The sequence below is a fragment of the Cyprinodon tularosa genome, unplaced genomic scaffold (genome assembly GCF_016077235.1).
Source record: "Cyprinodon tularosa strain WSP-4 unplaced genomic scaffold, ASM1607723v1 ctg457, whole genome shotgun sequence".
In the NCBI taxonomy this organism is placed as follows: Eukaryota; Metazoa; Chordata; class Actinopteri; order Cyprinodontiformes; family Cyprinodontidae; genus Cyprinodon; species Cyprinodon tularosa.
In genome coordinates this window covers 521,116-539,362 of record NW_024039182.1, presented here as the reverse complement: position 1 = coordinate 539,362, position 18,247 = coordinate 521,116, and the positions used below count along the sequence as shown (strand labels likewise).

At 39.7% G+C, this 18,247-nt stretch overlaps 1 protein-coding gene across 1 annotated transcript; it reads right to left on the bottom strand.

Annotated features, from left to right (window-relative positions):
- Positions 1 to 3,591: 3,591 nt before the first annotated feature.
- On the bottom strand, positions 3,592 to 17,263 carry LOC119793609 (synaptopodin 2-like protein). Its single transcript, XM_038300808.1, has 5 exons — positions 17,026 to 17,263; positions 13,098 to 13,249; positions 12,701 to 13,000; positions 12,235 to 12,578; positions 3,592 to 6,871 (listed from the first exon to the last, which is right to left on the bottom strand). The coding sequence occupies exons 1-5, from the start codon at positions 17,125 to 17,127 to the stop codon at positions 4,287 to 4,289; spliced, it is 3,483 nt and encodes a 1,160-aa protein (XP_038156736.1). The 5' UTR covers positions 17,128 to 17,263; the 3' UTR covers positions 3,592 to 4,286.
- Between the last annotated feature and the right edge of the window lie 984 nt (positions 17,264 to 18,247).

Genomic DNA, 18,247 nt, shown 5'->3' with positions numbered 1-18,247 from the left:
TACAGAGCAACAAAATGAACTCTCCGCATTTAACCCATCCCACTGGGGTGCAGTGGGCTGACACGGTGCCTGGGAGCAGTGTGGGGTTAAGGGTCTTGCTCAGGGAGCAAGAGTGGCAGTCTGCGGAAGTTGGGCTTGAACTCGGAACCTCTGGATTCCAAACACAATGCCCTAACCCAATATGCCGCCACTCCCCCAACAAACAGTCCTAACAGAGAATGGTTTTGATCCATCAACCTCTTGGTTATGGGCCCAGCACGTTTCCGCTGCTTCACTCTGCTGTACAATGTTAACACATAGCAATGTAGCGCATCGGAAATGATATGTTTACTTAAGGCTCGTCCCCAGTTTCACTTAAAAATTGCAAATCTTCATTTGCAAAGCAAGTTTGTATGAGCAATGCAAACAGCAACTTTAAAACAGAGCGTGCATGAGGAGGAATGGGCTTGTGCAGGCTCTTGCAGGCATTTAATAAGTGTTTCCTCTCCGAAGCAGGTACAGGGTTGTGTATGTGTTTTTTTTTTTAAGTAGAGGGGGCGGGTCTTTTCAAAAATTTGCGAAAATCTTCCAATATACCTTTGAGCCACAACAGTTAATTTTATAGATAATCTATTTAGATATAAATGAGTTCAAACAGATAGCCCACTTTACATCGAAAGGTGTTAAATCATGATAAAAACAAGTTAGAGAATGCCTGTAACTTGTGAACTTGTTCAACCTTTTGACCTGTGACCTAAAACAGACAAGCTTGTTGACCTATAACTGATAGGATGTGAAGGGCCATGTGAAGTGGCATCTATTTGCCTCAAATCGCATTTTAAAAAAGCCATCAGAATGAAGGGTTTAGCCCTGTGATAAACAGTTGGAGATTAACGGCTCCAAAAATAGGTGAAATGAGCAGTGTTTGTGTGAGTACCTGTTTTACTGCATATGTGGGGTCTATAGGCTTGGGAGGACCTAAAACATGACCGAACAAGATCAATGGTCTTCTTTAATAGCAACAAAATCTGGGTTGGGTTTATAAGTTGTTGTCTTTTTCTTTTTTATCTGAGGATTTAAAAATAGAACTCAACATTAAATTATACTTTTAAGTCTTGCATGATTTAGGGGTTTAGCCTTTAATTATAGACAGTAATATTAAAATTTAGGAATTTTATTTGCATGTGTTTTCCTTTTAAATGGCACAGCAGCTAAACTTACCATAAGATTTGGACACGACTAAAGTTAGCCCCGAATGTTAGCTCCCATGTGTCAAATGATCCCTGCCAAGGGTCAAAGGGTGGATGCTTGGGTTTCGCAGCTCCAACACCACCAGATAGATGACAGTAAGCTACTTTTAAATGTAGGACAATATCTTAAAAGACCAATTAAAAGTAAAGGACAACACAAACTTACATGAAGACATCTTTCCCTGATTTTCTTTCTCCATTAACAGCTATGCCTTTTCAAAAATCTAGCCTTATTTTAATTTTAATTCCTGACTTTTTCATTAAATGCCATACCGTAAAAAAGAAAAATCTTTAAAATCTTTAAAACAAATCAACAGAAAGAAGTACAAATTGGTGACAAGGAAAGGAAATGATCACGTTTCAGTAGTTGAATGGATTTAAACATTCTGTGTCCAACTTTCAAAGGGTTTAGTTAGGTACTATGGTGAATTAAAAACACCAAAAAAACCATCATATTAAAATAAAACATCAAGCGTTTATCCAGATAGTGCGAACTTTGTCCCTTTTTGGCCTGAAAACAATTTTTGTAATCGGATCGATCAGCAATACGTTGTGTGCTGGCAGTACTTACTCTCACATTCATCCTACTTCAGTGAAAATCTAAATTAATATTTCATTTGGGGCATTACCTATGTCTTATTCCTCCTGGCATCAGATACTATAAATGTTGTTTTGCACATTTCCACACTTCCTTTCTCATGTTGTTGGGTGTTGACTTGATTGTTTTTCCTTCTTTACTTGTTATGCCATGAGCAATATCATCCCCTCAGTCACTTGGTTGTGTAAAATGGGATGGTCATGGTGAATATATGAAAAGCATTTTTGTGTTAAGAAATACAGACAACAGAATGCAACAACTTAGGCCCCGTCCACACGAAGTCAAAACGAACACGAAACGCTGATATTTTCCAAAACGTTTGCCGTAAAGACGGAGACGTAAAATAAATGTGAGCGTCCACACGAATGCATGAAAACGCTGCAAAATGTATGCCAGGCCTGTAAGTGGCGCTGTGGTGCTAAAGCAAAAATAAGCGACGAAATGTTGGGCATGCGCACTAATATTTATACATGGTTGCCCTGCGGGTCCATTTTCGTGGTTAAGTCAAATTCAGGTGCTGAACTATGTCGTCGATATTGCTCTGTTCTTCCTGGAGATATTCCAGAAGAAGAAGATTCTGTTGTAAGCCCGACAGCAGGGTGAGTAGCATTAGCAGCAACGGCGCCATTGTTGTTGTGATGTGTCGCGCATGCGTGTTTAGAGGCGACGCTATGACGCATGCGTGTAAAAAAAAATATGCGGTTAGAGCGTAAAGATGGAAATGCTAAAACGGCGTTTCGAAATCTTCCCACTCTGAAGGCTGAATAAAAAAAAGATCGTTTACAGACCCCCGAAACGCCGGCTTCGTGTGGATGAGAGGCTGGTTTGGTGAAAAATTTGTGCGTTTAGGCCAGGGTTTGACTTCATGTGGACGGGGCCTTAGACAACTTAGACTCAGACCTTTGAAGGCAACCAGCATGACTAGCTAGAGTGGGATTATATTATGCGAATTGGCTCCATTAAAGATCTCACAGAGAACTATTTAAGTCATAATAAAAAGAGGGAGTATAGCTCAAACCAAAAACCTATGGCTATCCACCTTTTCTGAAAAATGGAGAGCATTTGCCAAAAAAGCAACCAATTCATCAATCAATTCCATCAACTCATCACTCTCATTTTGAAGCATGGTTGTGGCAGAATCATGCTGCGGGATGCTTCTCTTCACCACACATACAGAAGCAGATGAGGGTTGATGACAAAGATCCATAAAGCTAATATAAGAGATGGATTTAGCTCAAATGTAATCTGAGAAAACAATATCAATCAAAACGAGAAAAAATATTTTATTTTCATTTTACAGCTAAGCATTTGTTGATTGATTATAAAACAATAGAAACAACTTGCTATTACTATTTTTATTAGTTATGCAATTTTATTGTACAGTTGCAAGTTTCTGTTGACTTCATTGGGTGGAAATACTTTTATGAGAAACTGTACTTGGAAATCTAGCTATTTGATGCAAGAAAAAACTAATTATAGATTTGGTAAATATCTGAAACAATAAATCTGTAATAAAAACACTTCAATGAATTTCAATGACGCAATGTTTTTTAATGATAGTCCTACAGCGCCCCTATGTGGTCAATGTTGGGACATAATTAAAATATTTTTTTTATGTATGACTATACATTCATGATATCAAACCAATGTGAGTCTAAAGTAGAGTGACAAAATGAAAAGGCTAAAAATGTTGAATGTAATGGGTGGGGAAGTAGATACTGTAGGTCAGTGTTGACGACGTGGGTGACACAAGGAGAGACAGAGTGACAGCTGAGGTGACTCACGTCTATTTTTATTCAACTCCATGTTTCTGTGAAAAAGAATCACAGCTAAACAGACATGTTGTACTTATATACTGTATTTCATGTTACATGTCAACATGCAGGAAAAGGCACACAAAGATCAAGAATCACACTTAAGTACATAAAACTACAATTCTTTATAATCATAAGAGTACTAACCTAAAAGTGCTGTCATGTGATATTAGCAGGTATAGGATGTTGTGGATTGTGAAGGTGTGAGTCCAGACCACATCTTTGAAACAAGTTTCATTTAAATCCGGCCTCTCTAATTGCTTTCTATACATCTTCTCCAAATCTCTGCTACCTCTCTCCTAAATCGACCCACCAGTACACATCCTCTAGTCCACTTTATTTAATCATTAAACTCAAATCGCTCTGCATGAAATATACAAAACCTTCAGATTTTCTAACAACTTAACCATGAATGAATTTGATCAATGAGCATTTCTTTCACTTGTTTCACCAGATGGATCAGGTAATAGCTGGGTGAGTAATCAGATGTAATTACGTGAATTTAAGTAATATACTTTGGTTAATGCTTTGATTATGTAATTAAAAAATGTTTTAGGTATAAATAGTAGGTAATTCGCAAAGATTTAACAAATTTTCTTCATTTCCTCACAGTTTTTAAATCTTCATGTCCAGATGAAGATCTACTTAGTGTGTGGTGGATCCTGGACGCCATATACAAGGTTGTAGACCCAAGTTTGAAGTACTAAACCGAGGCCTGGGGACCCTGGGAGGTTGAGAGCCACTGGGTGACTGGTTGGATCCCAGAGGACTTAGATCTGGGGCACTCTTGAAACTCCTGCTGGACTGCTGGCTGGCAGAGGGCTGAAGAGAAAAACTTGGAGGTTGGACAGAACTTGAAACCGGATGGGAGGTGAAGGTTGGAAGCTGAGGAAGTGGGGCAGTGGGGGCAGGAGGCATTGAGGATGACAGAGGTGAAGAGGCCCACTGGGGTTGGATGGGCTGGGGTGGACTGTGGTGATGATCAAAGGGCACTGGTCCAGTAGTGGATGTGCTAAACTCGTCGGAGTACCTCAGTGGTTCTCCAAGTGTTGTGGCTGATCGAGGTACAATAACTTTAGGGGTGGGTCCCGTGGATGTTGGAGGAGGCGTAGAGAACCGCTTTACCTCATAGACACGTGCTGTCTTCTGAGGACCACCTCTTTGTTGATTAGTATTGGAAGGATCCTGGGGAACCCCACCTCCATAGCTGAACAGGGAGGAGTTCAGCTGGTAGGGCTGGTGGCTCATTATGTCAACAGGTTTTATGCCTGCTTTTTGCACCCTGGATTTATTTGTCCCAGACTTTGCTACCTCGGGTTTCTTTTGGGCCTTTAGAGGGCAGGAAGGAGAAAGTAGGGGGTTGTAGTTGATCGGAGGCGGAGCACGAATGTTAGGTGAGTACTTCCATGTAGCAGGAAGGGAAGGTGTAGGTGAGGGCTCCCTGGTCTGAGCTGGAGAGTAAGGTGCAGCAGCCACCGATGGAGAGCGCTCTACAACATATCGATCCATCCTGTTCTGTCTACGAGCAAAAAGCTGCCCCCCTTTTCCGGCGAGCTGCAGAACTTGAGGGGTCTGTGGTTTAGGAGCTACAGCAGGCGGCTTTGGTCCTCGCTGTGCCTGCATGAAGTTACAGGCCTCCGCTCCAAGTCTCAGCCAGTCCTCCTCAGGTCCTGACTCATGACCAGCCTCTCCACCTGGGACTACTACAGACTCAATACATGGGGTCCTTACACTGCGGTCATCCATGTTCTGCACCATGGACAGCAGGTCAGGGTTGGGAGAATCATCTTTGCTCTGTAAGGCACTGAACATTGGCTTCTTGTTGCTACGACGGCGAGCATCATGCAAGATGCCGGTGCGAGCAGCTGGTACTGAGATACGCTGTTCACGTGTGGCCATTGAGTCATTGGCAGGAGCCTGGGGGGGCGATGTAGGAGAGGCTGTTTCAGTCATGTTGTTGTACGAATGGACAGATGGAGATGGCTGAGTAACTGGGGGTGGAGGGAATGATTCTTTAGTTAAATCAGAAGATGGATTAGGAGAGGAATTGTATGGAGTTGAAGTAAAGGTGATGGGAGGTGGATAAGTAGGAGGAGGGGTGGGAAGGTAAGGAGGAGGGGAGAAGGCCTTTGCAGTTGATGGTGAGAGTGGAGTTGAAGAAGCATGGCTCGCTGGGAGAGAAGAAAATGTTGGAGGAGGCTGAGACAAAGGCAGTGAAAGAGCTGAAGGAGGAGAGTAAAAGGTGGGGACATTGTTAATGTTGTTATTTCGTGGAGCGATGTATAGAGAGGTGCTGGACACTGCTCTCCTTGCGTCGGGACCTGGTGATGGTTGTGTTGAAGGCTGGATAGTCATCATAGAAACTGCTGAAATAGGTTTGGGCGCCATAGTTAGCGGCGCCGGTTTGGGTTGGGGAGGCCGAAACATCACAGAAGTCACAGACCCACGAGATGGAGTTGAGCCAGGGACGAAGGGCCGTGCTGTGCGGTTCAGAATGCTGGGATTAGGATTAAAACCAGAGTTACTTATTGAGTCTGGGCTGGGGCTTGGACCAAAATTAGAATTGGCAGTAATATTAGGATTATTATGGAGCCCATTGTGATTTTGTACAGGTGCTTCAGAGGGTGGACTCAGAATAACATTTGCTCGACTTACGGCACCTGAACCCCCATTAGATAGAGCCACCGCTGGAGGAGACATCTGGTTACTAATGGGCTGTTTTATGAAATTATCACTGGGTGAGTTCTCCAAACACCAGATTTTCTTTTCTGTGCTTTGATTTCCAGAATTCAAACGTCCTGGTGTTAGATAATCTGAGTGCTCCACCTCTGCGCTGTGATTGGTGGTTGGTGTTGTGGGAGTTGTTGGTGTGGTTGATGGGCAGGCAGAGCTTCTCCTGTCCAACAGATCAAGATAACCCGAATCCCAGGTGGAGTCAAAAGAGGAAGACAATCCTTCTTCCTCAACCTCTGAGCCACTTAAAATAGAGCCTCCTCCTCCTTCCTCTTCTGTTTCCCCCCCTGTCTCTCCCTCTGTATCTCCTCTGTCTCTCTCGGCTTTCCCAAAGCAGGTCAGTGTGTACTTCTTAGCTCTCTGTCGGCGTTTCTTGAACATAAGCACCCCTTTCGAATTGGGGTTTGGAGCATCAGTCAGCAAAGATGCAATAGAGCGGCATTTAGTGCGGGCTTCTTTTACCTGTTTCTCTACCACACTCTCCCCACGCTGCCACTCTGCAAGACAGGAAGCCAAAAATTAGTGAAAAATCGAATTAAAAGAATTGAAAAAAGTGGGAAAACAGAAAATTAGTTTTAATGTAATTTCTGATTGATATAAAAAAGATACAGGCAACAAAAATGGAAGTATATAACCTTTGCTGTCAAAGTCTTCTAAAGGATTTAACAAAGCTTAATATTACACAAAGATAACTTTCTAATGTTAAAATACAACCATCTCCTTAATCATGAAATCTGAATAACCACTTTTTTGTTAAGTTGTTTTAGACATTCCCAATTTCGATGATGTAAAGAATCATTAAATCACTTGAATAAAACCTATCTGACAATGAGAAGCACACAACAAAACAAGCACATTATGCTTTTTTTTTTTTTTTTTATAAATCTAAGGTGAGATTAATACTGTGGTTGTTGACATCTCTCAGTCTTGAAAAGAGGATAAAAAGTCATTTCTAAGGCTTTTGGAGAGTTTTTGACCAAAGTGAAAACTATTATTAAAAACATATAAAAGATTAACAGGAATTAAACCTTTCCAATACTGACTGAAATAATTTCAAAAGGACACCCGCCATTCATCCAGAAGATAAACAACAAACACAAATAAATAGCGACATTTAAGGCACCTTTCTCAGTTAAAGCCAGTTTTCATGATTCAACAATATAGGATCAAAAATGGCCTCCATGGGTGAGATCCAGGTCTTAAACCAATGAAGAGACGCATACCTTTACTATTACAGAAAATATATATATTGAGATTCAGACCTATGAGCTGTAATGTGATGTTCTGATGATGTTAAAGATTTGCTATAATTGATAAAGCCATAACCTCTGTTCTCTACAGGACAATCCAGTATAGAAATCATGACAGAAACATAAACAAAAGAATATCTGAACAGTTTGTTACCATAAACGTAAGAGCTCCTGGGTTATTCAGACAAACACAACAGATAGTCTAACTCTCTCTGCCTCAAAGAAAATTAAGGTGTTAAAATGGTCCAGTCAACATTTGCACCTTAATTCAAATAGGTTGACATGGCTTAACCTTAAATCCACTATTATCATTGGAATATGGTGTCATCGAATTAGAAGGTATTCTGCAAAGAAGAGCGGGTCAAAAATGATGAATAATTTTGATGCTGCCAATAATTGCTATACCACTCATTGAGTTTAGGCAGCAATTATTTGTTCACAGTGCAGCTCAGATTAAAAAGCTTTTTCACATAACACATATTACCACTTTTTTTTTTAAACACTTTGTATTTACTCAGTTTGTCCTTAAATATTAATATAGATTTATTTAATGTTCTACAACACTGACATAGACAATGAAATATTGATGAAAGACATTCCCACTTTACAGTGATTGAGTTCTCAGGCATGTACAAGTTGTTCATTTAATCACCCAGATACTCTTAATACTTCTGATCCTAATCTTGATCAAGACACCCTTACATGGTTCAATATTTGTTCCTTGGTAAAAAAAAAAAAACAATTTAAGAAAAATAATTTAGTTGAGTGGAAGATTATTATTTTTCAAAATTCATTATCAGTCTGTCCAAACTGCCTCATTCTAGTAAAAAAAAAAATCTATATATATAAACGGAAACATGATCCTAACCTTTTAACATTCATCCTCATTAGCAAAACCATCTCAGTTTTCCCAGATGTCATTTAAACAAAAGGAATATAATAAATATTAAAATCAATTCTATGTTTAGGCTGAATTTAAATCACATGTCTTTGGTAAGAGCATTTCAGACTAAAACATAATAACAAAGTAACTTCAAGCCTTTAGATCATTTACCTTAGTTATAACTGACAGTCAGCATACATGGCATATATGAGATCGTCTTTTGAAATATTTAAACTAAGTTAAGCTGAAAGAACCAATTTTGCCTCAAAAATAAAGGCAGTTAAAAGCATAAATCTTACCTGCTTAAACAGTGTGTGGAACCCTACGTCCAGCTTTGTCTGAACCTAAAGTAGATGTGAAGTCCCTCATCTCACCACCCAGACCCTCCCACACACATCCTGACAGAGTTCAAATGAGCTCTGAGTGGAGACCCGTTAGGTCACCGTCTCCCTGTTTGCCTCTGAGTGCTCAGCCCATGTAAAGACCTTTGTCTGTTTTCAGCAACCCAAACCAACACATGATGTCAGCCCTCTATTCCTGTCTGACAGGCATCAAACACCTGTCCACCCTAAACACAGACACAAAGAGTGGGACACCCCTCAGCGCAAATTTAGACAGCAGCACTGAGTGAGTGTGCATCGGTATAAATGTCTATGTGAGAGGCAGGGTGTAGCAGAAAGGTTGGCCATAACTCTTTGCTGATGGACGCAAAGACGCAAAACTGTGGAACAACAGAGCCAACAATCCCAGACCCAAAGCCGGGGTCTCAGTGTGTGTTTGTAACCCGAGAAAGGGCAGACCACTGGAGGCCACAGCCACCGTTTGTCCTGTTGTAAAGCCCTTACCCTGCATTAAAGTTATTCAGGTCTTTTGGCTCTCGCACTTGATGACAGATCGTTCATTGCCGCAACATTCCTTCCTCCAAAATGGGAACTCAGTCACTGCATAGCTATTCAGTTTAATCAGCTGTCAGCTCAGCTGAAATTATGATTCAACCCAAGAACTTGGATATAACACTTTGGGTATAGGTTTTAAATTTTAGTTTTGGGAAAGGTTGTCGAAATTGAACAGCTGTACTGCTGCAGGAGATTTTACAGAAAGAGTTTTTTTGTGATCTGTGTGGAAACCAAAGACTGAAACGCTAACCCTATGCAAATACCATCCATCTATACATACCTTTTTATACGACACCTATGTGAAAGGCAATATTTACCTACGATTAGTCATAAGTTCATCCCAGGCCAAATGAAAGAGACTTATAACATGCAAACAGTCAAAATCTTCAGGGGCATTTAGAGAATATGCATTATTTTGGAGTATAACAGGAAGCTCAAGAACCCAGGGCAACCATCCCATGCACTGTACAACAGAAAAGGGAAACATGGCAGACCCCAGGCTGCTGATTGAATTCCTGACATTTCTGATGTAAAGAAAATGCGCCAACATAATGTATCTAATATCCTGTTATTTTTGTATCATTGTATTTCTACCACTTTTATTATTGTATGTCTTTATTGGGAAAATTACAAAACATATTTATTTATCTTACCTTATTTATGTTACCATTGTTTTTTTTAATCACCATTTATTTTTCTTTTGTCATGGCATTAGAAGTAGTTTTACTGTTGTTATTGCAGTTTCTCTAAAGTGATTTTGGGTTTACTAATATCTGTGATGGTGGCTAAAAACGAATTATAATTCCTCAGTCACATTTAATTGTGTATTATTTTGAAAAACAAAAAATCTTTTAGGAGTACTTTGACTACTTTTTACACTTTACTTTTACTTGAGTAAAAATATGGTAAGGTATCCCCTCTCTTACTTTGTGTAAAATTTCTAACTATGCTATCTTTCGAGAGTATCTTCACTTAATGAAAACAAGCTTGATATGAACAAAAATACACCAGAGAGACACACTCCTGCTTCTTTTATTTATAAAAGTTTATTGGTTTACTGTTATTTTCCAATATTCTTACATACTGCAAATATTGATTCTGTAAGTTTTATAACTCAAATAATGTATTTTTTAGTGTTCCTTCTACATTACATTTTTATCAATTGTGTAATTATTATCAGTTATATCTTTATTTTTTTCTCATTCTTTGAGCTTGGAAGCACCAGAACTTGCATGTAATCTTATATTTTGTGTAATATGACATATTTTTTTAAACATTAAATACACTGCTATGATCATAAGTGGCAAGTAGATCGGTTTCTCAGTACAAATGTCCTTTTTACCAAATACTTGTTTATTCTTACTAGAGCCATTTCATGGATGGCCGCTTCTAATTTTAAAAATGTGATAAAAAGTAGTGCTATGTTTACTTGAGTACAATTTTTGGCTACTCCACCCGCCTCCGAATATTGGTAATATGTTATATTTCCTTAAAAAATTTTTGCCTGTTGTATGTTATACAAAACAAGCAAAAACAACTGAATATTTCCAACTTGGACATTGCTATGTTGTAAAGATCGGTTGTCTTATTTTCTCCTTTCATATTTGCCCGTTATCCATTATGTCTAAATCTTCTATACTTTCTTATAGTTAGAATTAAGTTAAGGCTTCTTTTAAATCTTGTCATCTATGGTTTATTTAAAACACACATTGATTGGAGTAGAAAAGATAAGAATAATCAAACCCTATCAACATTCTTGAAGGCAATAAAATACAGAAACAAATGTATATCTATTTATGCACATATAAACAGTCATTCTACACTCGGCTCACATATACTCAGGAAGTCCATAAATCAGGGCTGTATCTGGACTCTCAATCAGAAAACTTTAGCAGGTATAAATAAAACCACCAATGCAAATGCCTAGAATACTGCCTGGAGGGGAAGGGGGGGGGTCTCTCTATGGCTATCGGGTATGTCTCACCTCAATGGTCCAACTTGAAGATGTAAATGGTTGAGTAGTAATAGGTTGTGGCCACTAAGGGGAGACCTAACAAAAGATTTAAGACCATCTGCTCTGCCTATCAGATGAGGGACTGAAGAACAGAGGGGTGCAAATATAATGGAGTAGCACCAGCCACATTAATGTTGCGTTCTAGAGGTGTTTCTCTTTTTTTATGTGCTTGTGTTCATATTTGGGTTATATGTTTGTTTTTTATTGTTTTCTTTTTAATTGATTTTGCCTGCTTTAGTCTAAGTTCCTGTGTTCATAATTGTTTGATGTTTTCGTCATGAATCCTGTTCTATCTCTATTTGCCATTTCCCCCTGTGTTTTCTCCAGGGTTTCTTTTGCCATCAGTTAGTTTGTAATTAAGTTGATTCAGCATTGAGCCCAGCTTAATTTGTCCATAGCATACACGTTTTATTTCCTATTCAAGTTCCTAATCAAATATTTTAAAACTGTATTCTTTTATTTCTATTTAGTTACCTTACCTGCCAATTGTGCCCATGCTAAAAGCCTCAGATGCTCTTTAACTTTATGTTTTTGTTTAAGTTGTTTGACTTGTAACCTTTTCTTTACTCTATCACAGTTACATTTTTTTATTACAATAAGTTGGAGCCAGATGGATGTTTTGGTCAGTAGAAAAGAGAATATGTTTTTATCAAGACATGGAAAAGGCAAATTGAATGTTCTACTTTTCCATATCTTCTGGGCATCCGGGTATGTATGTCAATGTAATTAGTACAAAAAGACTTTACATAATACAAAAAAACAACTACTAAATAACAGGTTAATTTTGTGTAAAACAATTTGTCAGGACAGTACTCACTAGCTTGTCTTGCTTTGTCCATATATGTGGTGGAGAGATCATCATTTACAGGGGTGAGCTGTGGTCCCACCATAGGAACCAGATGACTGGAGCCCAACTTTAAGGCTTCTTTGGCCCGTTCTGGGGAAACCAAAGGTGGGCAGGCTGGTGTAGAGCAGCCCCCTGTCTCCTGGAAACCGCTGTCAACCTCTCCCTCTGCATCCGTTGGGCCCTGATCAGGGGTTGGGGAGTGACCCTTGGTGTGAGCAGAGGGGGGCAGTAAGATACACTCTCTCCGAGGAACACTGCTGAGACCTTGGACATAACATTGCGTGGTAGCTCCTGTGTCTGTCGCACTTTCATACCTTGTATCAAACAAAGCACACCACAGATCCATTTTTACAGATAACTTTACATCACAAAATCTCATGTAGGCTCAGTTGATACTAAAAGCTTGCTTTCAAGACTTTAGGTATCCACCACTTACCCACTCATCTCTGATGTCTCCTCTTCTTGGTTATCATAACGTAAAGGTGAGCGAGCATGAGGGGATGCTCGCCGTTGGCGTCGAGGGTGCATCTGTGAATTTGTGTCTGCGTCGCTGTCTGTTTCACCGTAGTAAGCCTCACTGTCTGGAGGGGATATAACACCCCTGGATAACTCAGTAGGAGAGAGAAACAAGGAACTGTTGTTCAGAAGGGTCGCAGAAGGAGACAAAACCCTCATGGATGATACAGGAGAGGTAGAACGAGCAACACAAGAGGAAGAAGGAAATCCAGAGACGCTCCTGGGGTAAAAGTAAATGAGCTGTGAAAAGGCCAAGCATGATACCAATATTTCTTGTTATTTACTAAAGCTACACATAAATGTCTCCATTGTCTTACCTTCTAATTTTTAGGCTTAGAGTGGAAGTCTCTTTATCAACTAGGCTCATAGCCTCAGCATGTGTGAGGTCTGCACACATCTGATCACCAATGGTAATCAACTCATCATGCTCCTGTAGTCCAGCTCGGCATGCTTTGCTGCGTTTGCGGACCTAAGGAAAGAAAAGAGGTTACTTTATTCCCTGAAGCTGGTTGTAGGTGTTTCCAGTGATCTTCTTTAGACAAACGACCTTACAAAAGGTCATGATTGATGTATGTTGTAGCACGCAACTTAGGACCTGAAATGCATCAGCTGTTGATGAGAATTTTTTTTTTTTTACGATTTTCAACATCTCAAGATGGAGAGTTTCTTATTTAAGTCAATTGATTTAAGGGCCAGTTAGTAAACTATCTATTTGTTCTAAGATAATGTGTGCCCACAACATGGGTCCCTCTTCCAACTAACCTGACGGAGGGCCCAAAGGGGCTGGGTGCAATGTGTTATGGGTGGCAGTCAAGGGCAAAGACCGGCTGGAAATAATCGGTCTTACCTCAACGCATGGCTCTGGCTCTGGAACCAGTCTCCTTAAGAGGGGCTGGATACCTTCCACTCTGGAGTTGACCCCAATAAGCTGCGCTGAGCAGGAGTGGGCATACTTGTCACCTCTCATCTTAGGGCCTGTATGTTGGTGTATACCTCAATGAATGAGAGGGTGGCCAGTCGGTCTACGTTCCTACACTATTCCGTGTCATGAGCTTTGGATCATGACCTTAAGAACGATATCACAGATAAAAGCGTCTGAAATTAGTTGTCTCCATATGGTGTCGGGGCTCTCCCTTAGAAACATGGTGAGAAGTCTGACATCCGGTGGGGACCCAGAGTAGGTGAGGTGAGGTGAGCCTAGCACTTCACACCGGGAAGGGACCCAGAGGAAGACACAGGACACAGTGGAGGGGCCGTGTCTCTCGACTGGCCTCTGAATGCCTTGGGATTCCCCTGGAGGAGGTGTCTCAAGTGGCTGGGGAAAGAGAAGTCTGGGCCTGTCTACTAACGCTAGAACCCCCGTTGCCTGAACTTATTGCATACGTGGAATGAGATGGATGGATGGATGGATGGATGGATGGATGGATGGATGGATGGATGGATGGATGGATGGATGGATGGATGGATGGATGGATGGATGGATGGATGGATGGATCCTAACAATTATATTTTGATGTGTGCACATAATACCACTGTGTGGTTTTGACATAAATTATCTTAATTGTGTTTTTTCTTTTTTGAGTTATCTGGTTTGGAGAGTTGGCTGCTTCCTGTTTGGAAAGGGGGAGTGGCCAGTGGTGAAGCACTTTGCAAGCACACGGGTAGGTCAGCAGGGACCAACCATTAGCTTTTCATTGAGGGTTTTATGAGTTCTGGGAGACTTTTTGGCCTTTAGTTAGTATTGATGTTTAGTTCTGTTATCCATTTGGTCTTTATGGGAAAGTCTTGGGATATTTTTGCCAAATCCTTATTTAAGTAACACTTGTGTGTCTTTGTGTAAGTTGGGTTTTAATGTAAACTGCATGTTTTTTTGTTTTTTTTTATTGACCACTTTATGGGCTAAATTTCTCATTAGTTAGTTCTACTTGTTTTTGTAAGAATAAGAGCCACTTTCAAGACAATCCTCTATGTGTTCTCTGCTTGGTCCTTCACAACCTCGTAACCCTAAGGAATTGATTTTATAGTCTTATGCTTTTAGGTTCGATTTAGATATGATATAGATAAAGATATGAAGAACAAGTTAGAAAATGATTTAATCTTTTAGTCATTTTTATCAGTTTGTCTGAGAATAAGCTGCCTCCTGGGGACGATGATGTCATCAAACCCTCAGGAAGTATGTTTTTATAGTTTGAGTGGGGGTTGTAGTGGGTATAGATGAGAGGGTGAGCATTTCTGTCACACTTGGTGCTAAAAGTAGAAGATAAGGTCGTCCCATCTCTTCCCTTACACTCACACACTTATCGCTGCTAAAAAAAAAAAAATTTTAACTGTCCAAGGAGCCACTTGGATTATTTTCCATCTTAGTTTAACACAACCAGCAAAAGGTTATCTTTCTTTTTGTTCACAGAAAGAATGTATGAGCATGGATACACAAAGTACATCATAAAAGGGGAGATTTGAACAGCTGTGTGAAGCAAGTGGGCATGTCTGTCACTCACCAAGTGTCCAACGGATATTCCTAAAATAAAAACGAACTTAAAAGAGCTAAAGCATTCCTAGACAGAGAGAGAGAACAGGGGGGTTCAACTGCATTGCACAACATTTAAAAGTGGAAGATGAAAAAATCCTGCCAAAATTAAGTCTATAAAAAAATGTGTTTAGTGGATGAATTTTTGAGTTAAAGTCTTTATCTGTGTGTGCGAGAACAAGAGGTCCAGCTTTTTCCGTCCCCTGCTTCCAGCTGCTCTCAAATGAGCTATTCTGATCCCCCAGTTTGAGCTCAGCTCTTAGCCGAGCTTATCTTAGGTATGCTCAAGCACAAATAATACACACAACAGGAGGAAACACACAAACTCCAAATTAAAGTGACTTTTATCAGCTTGAAAATACCCATAGAGATTAATTTCTGTTACTATTCTGCCTGAAATTTAAGAGGTTGGGAGGTCTGAAGCAATTGGTGGGCTTTTATCGTTAGTGTCAGAGAGGTCACATTCCTATTCGTAGAGACAGCTTTTCCCATTACATCAATAGTCTCCAACATGCACAAGCACCACAAGTGGAAATTTAGGATGCCACCAGTGGTAATCTGTGGCAATTCTTTTCTATAATTTGCATTATTTACCTAATTGTAGACGAGGAATAAGTCCTGGGGTGTACTGAGGTTGGGTTTCTATGGTAAGTCTATGGTTTTAGTTTAGCTATAATACCTATATCTAACTGAACTTCTTTGTGTTTGATTTTTAGTGTAGTATTTTAAATATTGAACATATTAAATGCCTTTTTTGGGTCAGTTTTAATTGTCACAGTAGGTTCTATGTGTTAAATTCCACAAAAAGAGAGATTTTTCTTAGCAAGCTGTTTGTTTTTTTTCTCGAATTCTGACGTTTACATGCACAAAAAAATGTCTATAGGCAATACGGGATGCTGACATCATGGCGGCACTAATATTGATGTATTAGAGCAACATGTCAAGCTCCAATCCAACCAATCAGGATGGAGATATTCTGTGTTCACAATATGCCAGCCTTTGTGTGAAAAATATACCAACCCAACAACAAAAGTAAAAGATTAGCTGAGCTGTCTGAAGCTAATTATAACAGAGCACCTTTTCTCACAGTTCCACAATACCTGTCCCAATATGGGGTAAGAATCAAGTCAAAAAATTTATAAAAATATGATTACAGTTTAGAAATACAATCAGGGACACAAAAAAAAACATTTTATATTTGCAAATTGTCTTGTGATCCAATGACTCTAAAATTGAAAGACATGGCTTTGACCTTTGTATCTTTGGAGCAAAAAGGAATAAACTTCAAAGCCTAACAAAAATCACCCTCGCTGTGAAGTACAAGAGCGGCTGTGTCATGACTGTGGGACTCCCAGATACAAACTTAGAAAATGGTTGTGGCCAGCCAATCAAATGTTGTGATCATTCAAAGTAGCCATCCCAAATGATGGAAACATCAGGAAAAAAGAGCACCAAAAAAAAAATAGCTGTGCCCCATTGTCATATGAGTTGTAGGGGCAGTAACCCCTACACTGGAGAAGTGGCACCAAAACAAAGAGAAACATCAAACTTCTCAGTCCAGAATAGTGAAGTCTGCTGAGAACTCTTAAAAACCCTGAAGCACCCTGGCCTCTAAACTGTAATGATTTAAAAACCACTGAAAACTAACTCAGCAGATACAAACTGCCTGCAATATATTCTTCAAATAATTACATCTAGATCTTTCTTGTAGACCATACCTTTGCTACCTGTAGGGGCTTTTGCTGTTCTGCTCCTCCTTGCAGCCTGAACCCCCATGGAGCTCCTCCTGAGAGGGAGACCAAGATCTCCTCCATCACCATCTCTACCCCCCAGACCACTGACCAGGTGAATATGAATGGACGTGGAGTCTGTGCTCTTCCTCCTCTGTTCCTCACACTCTGAAGGTATCAAACACTGTCTCTGATCGCTCTCCAGATCACCCCACCCTTTCATTGCTAATACTGGAATGCAGTAGAGGGGGGGCCTTGGGGTGTGCGTCTGTGTGAGTCGGGGATCGTCATCAGTTCGTGTATTCGACACTTGCCATGTCAGTCTCAAGCATCACGTACAGGAGGGGATGCTTGCTGATATGCACTCCACAAATAGCAACCAGCCCTGACCTCTTCAACACAGCTAGCACTGGTGCAAAATTCTTCTCATTTTCCCCACAAGTTCTTTGTCTTTACAAGAATAAAAACAGACAAACATATTTTATATTTTTTTATTTCGAATACACAGTGGTATGAATAGATATTCAGACCCCTTAAATCTGTTTATTTTTTATCCCAATACCACCAATACCTTAAAGTGTTTTATTAGGATTTGATGTGATTGGATGACAATGCTCATAATGATCGTAACAAATTCAAAGTTTTTACCTTAAAAGTGTAGCATGTATTTGTTTTCAGCATATATTTAACCACTGAAAACCTACCAAGACATGAGCATCCAATAAGGGTCAGTCAACTTTAACAGATCAAAATGTTATCTTTCTTTAACTATTTATCTTGATTGCAATATTTTTCTCAGCTCAACTCACGTTCATCCCTGCTGCAACCAGACTCTACAATGCGACACTGCAACGGCAATAACTTGTGCAATGTATAATGTGCAATTTAGCATTTGATACCCTGTGCAATAACTGTTTCTCTATATTTGACAACCAGTGCAATAATTATATATATAAATATAAATATCCATCCATATAAATACCCAGCGAAATACTCTGTGCAATAACCCGGTATAATGATCCTACCATTTAAAAAAAAAAAAGCTGTCATTTGTGGACTGTATTTATACCATGCACCTTTTTCTTCCTTTGGCACATTCTTCTTCTTTGACCATTTGGGCTAACATAACAAGTACATCTCTCCACAGTGAGATCATTAACATCCATCAATCAACCAATCACATTTATTTTGTTTCCAAATAATAACTTTC